The following is an 8,358-nucleotide window of genomic DNA, read 5'->3' as shown; positions in this document are numbered from 1 at the left end:
TTTCCTCAATGCTCTCCTGCACACTGCCAACACATTTTCCATACCTCTCTGCCAAGGCAATGACGTGGACCAGTTCTTCTGTGAAGTTCCCCAGATCCTCAAGCTCTCCTGCTCACACTCCTACCTCAGGGAAGTGGGGCTTATTGTGGTTACTATCTTTATACTCTTTGGGTGTTTCATTTTCATTGTGCTGTCCTATGTGCAGATCTTCAGAGCTGTGCTGAGGATGCCCTCTGAGCAGGGAAGGCACAAAGCCTTCTCCATGTGCCTCCCTCACCTGGCCGTGGTCTCCCTCTTTGTCAGCACCTCATTTTTTGCCTACCTGAAGCCCCCCTCCATGTCCTCCCCAGCTCTGGATGTGGTGGTGGCTGTTGTGTACTCGGTGGTGCCTCCAGCAGTGAACCCCCTCCTCTACAGCATGAGGAACAAGGAGCTCAAGGAGGCACTGAGGAAACTGATTCAGCTGCTTCCAGTTCAGCAGCACTAAGCTGCCCTTCTCTCTTTGCAAGCAATTTCCAGGTTATCTCCAGAAACTCCTCTGCTTTGGGAGTTCTCTCTCTGATAATCATGTTTATGTAGAAAGATTTGAAATCATCCCACTTCTTCAGCAGCACAAACCCTGACTGTCTGACCCAGAGACCTTCTGTAAATCTGCCTATCACTGTGTCAGAGGTGGCCTCCCAGGTAGCATCCCTATAATAAAAGGGATCTTCTGAGAACTGTGCCTGAAATTTGGGCTCTTCTTCCACAGCTGGCCCTAAGAATGTGCTCAGGGATTTTCACCTGAAAAGGCCCTGTTGTCATGCCTGGGTTTTCCATGGGCTAAAGGACATCAACTGGCAGAGTGATGTGTGAGGGAGCAAGGTCTGGATTCAGGTGTCACTTGTGGTTGGCCCAGGGCCCCTGGAGAGGATGAGTCATCAAGGGGTATCTGCTGGGGACTGTCCCACATATTGCTGGGAAGGTGAGAGATGCCCGTCCTTCTGGAAGGGGATATGCAGCCACGCGGGGAGCAGAGGGGTTCCCAAGGGGCGGCATGTGCCTGGTGTGAGCAGTGAGTGGAGACTCACAAAACCAAGTGTGCTGGGGGGTCTGGGGAGAGGGCAGGGGAGGTGGGGAGAGCCAGGGAGGAGCTGGGCTGGGCTGGGAAGGGCCCCAGAGAGGACAAAGGCCAGCGGGCAGCTACTGCAGGTGAACAGCAGTGCAGGAGCACAGAGCCGTGGCCTTGCAGGGCACCCGCAGGTGTCCTGGGAAAGGCAGCAGGGCCCGGAAGGAGCAGAAGAGCCCAGGTTGGTGCCTGCATTGCCTGCCCACCCTGGGGAAGCTGCCCCAGGCCCATCGTCCTGCAGCAGCCCCTCGCGTCACCCCTCCCAGCGCTGGCTGCTCCCCCAGCGGTGGGGTGGTGCATGGCCAGCTGCGTCCTCCTGCAGCTCGGCGCATCCCCACGGAGGGGACAAGGCCAGCCTTGCACGGCCTCTCTCCTGCACCAGACCGCGGCAGGTCCCGGAGCACAGCTGTCTGCTGAGCCCCGCGTGGGGCACAGCCTGGGCTGGGCAGGGGCTGGCTGCTCCCATCCCCAAGTCTCTGGGGGATCATTTAATGGTTATTTAATAGTACTCCAGCCCTTGCCATGTGTGAGGGGTCTGGTTCCAGCTCCAGCTGAGCTCTGGCTTTCCTCGCTCCAGCCCTGCTTGCACGGACAAGGTCTCGGGGCTCCCCCCAGGCAGCCCCTGCCCCTGCCCCCATCTGGGCACGTCCCCTCCAGCCCCCGGAGCACTGGTGCTGCTGCCGGGGCAGAGCTGGAGGATCCCACGCAGCGACTCCTCCGGGAGCTGTCCAGGCAAAAGCTGGCCCCAGCCCCAGCCCCAGCCCCAGCCGCAGCGGGGCCCAGGGCAGCTGCCCTCTGCCCACCCACCCTGGCGCTGCCAGCCCCACTGCAGCCCGCTCCTCACCGGCTCCAGCGCAGCCCTGCAGGCAGCTGGAGCTGCCTCGGGCCCCGGGGCCGTCTGGCGCAGCAGCCTTTGACCTGGCCACAGCAGCAGTGGTGCCGGCAGCAGGGCAGGAGCAGGGGACTTGGGGCGAAGACCCCTGCCCTCGGCTGCACGGCCGGGGCACTGGCCAGGTGATGCCTTTGTGGGCGGCCGGCCTCCAGGTTCGGGGTGGACGGCAGCTTGAGGGTGGGAGCGCCGGGATGTGGATGGGCTTCCAGTGCAGCCGGGAGTGTGGGGAAGGCAAGTGGGCAGAGCCAGGCACACACAGGTGCCAAGGCCACGGGTGGAAAGGGCAGTGTGGGGCTGGTGAAGGCCCTCCCTCTCCTTCTCGTCCCCGTGGGGAAGAGAGACCCCAGGCCATGCTGGACTCCACTTGGGCTGATGGGAAAGGGCAGAGGGCAGGGTGGAAGAGTCATTCAGAGCCTCTTGGGGTGAATGATGGAGTTTTCCAAGTCCAGGGCTGAGCCAGGGACCTTTAGATCTTCCCCATGATGCTCTCCCAGCTGGACTTGTTCTGCCCTGCCCTAGGTGCTCTCATCCCCAGGTCAGCTGTGCTGGAGCAGAGGCTGAGGAGCAAGAATTCATGGTCTCACAGAGGAGTTGTGGTGGGAAGGGACCTCTGGAGGTCTCCAGTGCAGCCTCCCACACAAAGCAGGGCTGGTTGGAGCCCTCCACTCTTGTCCGGCCATCGCTGGACTGTGCCTTATCGTAGTTACCATCCCCAAACCTGCTCCGCTCCTCCTGTCTAGGCATGGTGGGACGGCACCTCTCATTGGTGGGGCACTGCCCTGCCGGCCTTGCTGGCACCCTCGGCTCCTGGCTGCCCTTCCCACCCGGAGCAGCCCCACTCTTGCTGCTCCCTACAACATACTCTTTGGAGCAGCAATCCCATCACCAATGGTGCAGAAGCACTCGAGCTGTAGCACAGTAAATCCTCTTATCTGAAGGGGGAGTGTCGAGAGGATGAGGCCAGCCTCTTCTCCGTGGTGCCCAGCAACAGGACAAGAGGCAATGGGCAGAAACTGAACCACAGGAAGTTCCACCTGAACCTGAGAAAACACTTCTTGACTGTGAGGGTGACAAAGCACTGGAACAGGTTGCCCATAGAGGTAGTGGAGTCTCCTTCGCTGGAGATATTCAAAACCCATCTGGATGTGATCTGGGGAAATATGCTCTAGAGGTCCCTGCTTGAGCAGGGAGGTTGGACGAGATGATCTCCAGAGGTCCCTTCCAACCTAAACGATTCTGTGAGTCTGTGATTCTCCCAAATAGGCAGCATAGTATCAAACCCCCAAGTGGCTGAGCTCCCTTTTTCATCCAGCTCTGACTCTGCATGCAGCGTTCCCTGGCTAAGGGTCCAGATCCAAAGCTCTCCTCTCACCTTCCCATTGGCTGTCAGGAAAGAGTTTCTGCTGAGGTTGTACGGTCACCTTTTGTACCTACAAGCTCCTGAGGATCTGCTCGGGTCCCCTCACCCCTTACCAAGGCTTTCTTGGCTGTAGTGAGCAGGCAGGTCACAGCAAGAGATGGGCAGCCAGGTCAGCAGGACGGGGACACGGTCAGTGCATGGACCCCAGAGGTGCAGGGCCAGGCACAGGCATGTCCACAGTGTAATGCCAGCACGGCCCAAGGACAAGGGGAGCAGCTCTCCGGAAAAGGGGACGAGGCCCCACAATGAGGCTGGTCACTCTCTGTCTCCCCTGCTCTTGTGCCCACAAGATCCCCCTCCCTGGCTGCCTGCACCCCCTCCATGCCCACCCCACTGCCCAGCACACCACGACAGCCCTGGCTCTGCAGCCCCTCCGGCACCTCCTGCTGCCCCGGGGACAGGGCCACCTGCCCCGAGCTGGTGCCCAGAGAAACCTGTTTCTCGTTCTCATTTTCTCTCTCTGACTGCTGCCCTGCTTTTCTCCTGGGACGTCCCTGCTCCCCAGAGAGCCTTTCCCCAGGTCAGTGTGTCCGTGCTTGCCTAACTGATCCTACACCCCCCACCCTGTGCACCCCATAGGGCCCCAGGCTGGCGGTGCTGCTCTGCAGGGTGAGCAGACTGTGTGGCTGTGGGGCCATCAGGTGACTCCTGACTTGGCCCTGGAAGAGCAGGTCGGGGTGGGAAGCAAGCCCCATTGGACAGGGATCACCACCACTGACACTACTGCCCTGTGTCTGTGCTCATCAATGGTGCTCAGAGTGACCCCCAGGGTGTTGCCCATGGCAGGAGATGTGTTTGAGGTGTGCACTGTGGTGTCCAGCCTGTGGTGTTTCACTGAGGGTGCAGGAATCACTCTCCTGTCCCCCTTCCCTACACCTCCTGGGTCCCCTCTGCCTCTCTGGGGACTGCAGAGCCCTCGTTTCCCCAAGCATACCTGGATTTACTGCTTTACCTTCTGGTTACTCCACTGTGGACCATCCTTGATTTTGGGAGGCTCCTCTCACTGCCCACCCCAGGCACACACTGTGCCTGGACATCCCCTGAGCTCTCCTGGGGATCTCCTGGAGATTCCCCTCCACAACCATGGGCAGCTCTCATCAGCCCTGACACCTGAGGTACAGCCCTGGGCAGGTAATTCAGAGATCATTCCTCATCTCCACTGGTAACCAGCAGATGAACCTCAAATCCAGCCCCCAATCCCTAATGGATGACCCGGGGACTCTGAGCTCATCCCATGGAGTTCACAAACAGAGCAGCAAGCCCTTCTCTGGTGCAGTCCCTTGGGCATATTTTTGACTCCAGCTTCTGAGGAAGAGACAGACCTCAAGGCACGTCACAAGGGAGATCCCCTTTTATTAGAGACATGTTATTGTGGAGGCCAGATCTGGCACAAGGGTGCCCAGTGCCTGGTCCTGCCTGTAGGCACAGGGCTCATGCCCATGGAAACACAACCCTACCACCACCCAGTTATGAGAACTCCCGGGCCATATACACAGAAGAGGGTACAGAAGGACAGCGTGGAGATGAAGAGCACAGCCTCCAAAAAAGAAACCCTGCTGCTGTGAGGGGATGTGTCTCCAAGAAAGCTAAAGCTTCTACAGGAAGGCTGCAGTGAGGGAATGCCTGCCATGGCAGTGGGGGGGATGATACTTTCAAGCACAGGATCTGTCCTCACAAGCTGCTGCCTGACTCCCCTCCCTTCATTCCTCCTCCACTTGTAGTGTTGGAGCTCTGTAGAGGGAAGGGATCAGCTTGCGGTGACAACCAGCTGCCACTCTTCCAAAAGAGGGGTGTGAGATCACACCCTGACTGTGGTCGGTGGAGCTGAGCTCTCCTAATGGACATGGCACCCATGGTCTCACCCCGCCTGTACTCATCGGAGCCTGACTCTGTGCCCCTGAGCTCCCTTGGTGTCAGTGCCAAAAGGGACCCTGCAAAGGGAAACTCCCCTCATTGCACTGGGGGCATCCGAGGGAGCTCAAACTAGGGGGCTCTGAGGTTTCCCCATCTCTGCTGATGAAGGGGGAACCTGGCTTCTTGCTTCAACACAGTCTCTGGGTTGGCTTCAAACGAGAGATCCCTGAGAAGCAACATGAACAAAACTTCTTTGCAGTTTACGAGAAAGTAAAGTAAGAAAGAGAAAGTTAGAAAGAAATAAATGCACCACACAGAGCCCTGATGCCAAATGCCCTGGGAATGATGAATGGGCATGCATGGGAGAGTTATCGGTGCTTACGTTGCACCTGTATAACCAGTTTTCTCAGGGCCTCCTGGAGCTCCTTGTTCCTCATGCTGTAGAGGAGGGGGTTCACTGCTGGAGGCACCACCGAGTACACAACAGCCACCACCAGATCCAGAGCTGGGGAGGACATGGAGGGGGGCTTCAGGTGGGCAAAGAGGACAGTGCTGACAAGCAAGGAGACGACAGCCAGGTGCGGGAGGCACATGGAGAAGGCTTTGTGCCTTCCCTGCTCAGAGGGCATCCTCAGCACAGCTCTGAAGATCTGCACGTAGGACAGCACAATGAAAATGAAACACCCAAGGAATGAAAAAAGACCAAGCACAATAAGCCCGACTTCCCTGAGGTAGAAGTCTGAGCAGGAGAGCTTGAGGATCTGGGGAATCTCACAGAAGAACTGGTCAAGGACATTGCCTTGGCAGAGAGGGATGGAAAATGTGTTCACAGTGTGCAGCACAGCATGGAGAAAACCACTGGCCCAGGCGGCTGCTGCCATCCTGACACAAGTTCTGGTGCCCAGGAGGGTCCCGTAGTGCAGGGGTCTGCAGATGGCAACAAAGCGGTCATAGGCCATGACTGTGAGGAGAGAATACCCAGTTGGAAATAAGAAGACAAAGCAAAAGACCTGGGCAGCACATCCCAAGTAGGAAATGGTCCTGGTGTCCCTCAGGGAGTTGGCCATGGATTTGGGGACAGTGGTAGAGATGGAGGCCAGGTCGAGGAGGGCGAGGTGGAGGAGGAAGAAGTACATGGGGGTGTGGAGGCGGTGGTCGCAGGCTACGGCGGTGATGATGAGTCCGTTGGCCAGGAGGGCAGCCAGGTAGATGCCCAGGAAGAGTGCGAAGTTCAAGAGCTGCAGCTCCCGTGTGTCCGCCAACGCCACGAGGAGGAACCCGTTGAGGAAGCTCCTGTTGGACATTTTCTCCTTTGGGGCACAGGTGTGCTGTCTGAGGAAGAAAAGACAGTGACAACTTAGAATAGTTTTCTCTGAGAAAACGTTTCCATTTTTCATATACAATTCCCCCCCACAACCACCCACCCACACAGAAACACAAGACAGACAGATTTCTTTTCTCCTCAGGAAGACGTTCGTTCATCTCCTCAGCTTCAGCTCCAGCTGAGTGAGGAGCAGGGGCCTGTCCTAATCTAGACCAGTGGGTGGATGGAATTGGTTTGTGATAGCTCTGGTTTTCGCTACTGGTGTATAAGGATGTCCACCTTTAATGGAAAAGGGCTGTTAATATCCTCACACACAGTTCTAAAGAGCTTGGGCTGCAGGAGGGAGGTTTTGCTTCTTTGTATAATTATTTGGTGTGGAGATTTTTAGATTCCATCATCACATCTGGGGAGCGTTCTTTGCAGGGACAGATATCTGTGTTGCTGCAGGCATGAACATTGCAAAGACCAGAGAGGCAAATGGGCTCTCTGCTGCTTAGTGCAGAGTCAGGAGTGCTGCTGAGTCCATCAGCCTTGTTCCCAGCTGCCCTGGGCTCGCACTGGTGTTACCCAGAGCATGATTTCACCCACAGGTTTCTCTAGAAAAGACACTGGACTCTGAGGAGATCAAGGGCGGCTGGTTTCAAAGCACAGTTCTTCCTCTGCTCTCTTTCACATACGGAGCTGCTCAGGAGCCCTTGGTGGCATTAGCACCTCCTGAGCTTCTGGAAATGGCTCCCGAAGGAGACAGTCATGTGTCCCGACCCGGGGGTCTCCGGAAGGGAGAGGCAGCTCCTTCCCCAGCCCCTCCGACTGCATTGCCCAGCACCATGGGGCTCGAAGGGGCCTCGGGCACCTCGCTCCCATGAAGGGCCGCAGGGTGGGTGTCTGGATTTGTAGCTGAACCGCCAGCGGACAGCAAGTACCAGAGCAGAAAGGAGAGGTAGGGAAAGGAGGAGAATGGCTGTGACCCTGCTGCCCAGGCAGGACAGAGAGAGACAGACGGGCACCTTCCCCAGACTGCGCCTCCCACCTCGGGGGTCCTGCCAGGGCAGTCGTTCTCAGCCCCTCTGCCTTGCCCTGGGAAAGGGGCAGGTGGCAGCAGAGAGGCAGCTCTGCTTCCTGGCAGTCTGTCTGCAGAGGAGGTGACTCCTCCCCTGGAGGCCTTCACCCTCAGAGCAGCGGGAGGGTGCTGTTGGGTGGGAGAGGAGAAGAGGGGGGCTTGCTCAGAGGAAGGCATCTACGATGGAGGACCACAAGACAGCTGCCTGAGTCCAGCCTACCACAGAGTTTCTGGGGGCACTTTCCTGCCATTCCCTGACCACCTCTCAGCTGCCTGGAGCTGTCCCCACTGGCAGCTCTTCCTCTGTCCCCACATCGCTCCGCTGTCAGGGCTCACAGACCCCATCCCACCCGCTGGCCGTTCACCTCTGCCCTGCACAAACCTCCCGGCAGGAGGGCACTGCCCAGGGGCATCTCTGTGTTGGCAGGACCGAAGGAGCAGGGCAGACGAAGCATGATGAGGATGATGCGAGCTGCAAAGGGGAGATTGCTGCTGCCTGCAGGTAAACAGATGCCTGAAGGAACTTTCGGGGATCCCTGCAGACAGTAACCCTGCACATCTCTCCTTCAGTCCTCTAAACCTGCAGCATCCTTCTGGATTTGTGCCCTGCCACAGGCACAACACAAAAGCAGAAACTCAGGAGAGTGCCCCCCGCCCCTCACAGGTAAGCCTGCCCTGAGTGTCCTCTTGGAAAGTCCCC

The 8,358-nt window shown here is 57.9% G+C and overlaps 1 protein-coding gene across 1 annotated transcript; it reads right to left on the bottom strand.

Moving 5' to 3' along the window:
- Positions 1-5,642: 5,642 nt before the first annotated feature.
- On the bottom strand, positions 5,643-6,578 carry LOC138062743 (olfactory receptor 14J1-like). Its single transcript, XM_068921750.1, has one exon. The coding sequence runs from the start codon at positions 6,576-6,578 to the stop codon at positions 5,643-5,645; it is 936 nt and encodes a 311-aa protein (XP_068777851.1).
- Between the last annotated feature and the right edge of the window lie 1,780 nt (positions 6,579-8,358).

The sequence above is a fragment of the Struthio camelus genome, chromosome 29 (assembly GCF_040807025.1).
Source record: "Struthio camelus isolate bStrCam1 chromosome 29, bStrCam1.hap1, whole genome shotgun sequence".
Classification (NCBI taxonomy): Eukaryota; Metazoa; Chordata; class Aves; order Struthioniformes; family Struthionidae; genus Struthio; species Struthio camelus.
The sequence above is the reverse complement of the archived record's forward strand: the minus strand, read 5'-3'. Positions and strand labels throughout refer to the sequence as shown.

Bases quoted from the DNA above. Each gene is read 5' to 3' on its own strand.
- LOC138062743 (XM_068921750.1), bottom strand. From the start codon at position 6,578: ATGTCCAACAGGAGCTTCCTCAACGGGTTCCTCCTCGTGGCGTTGGCG.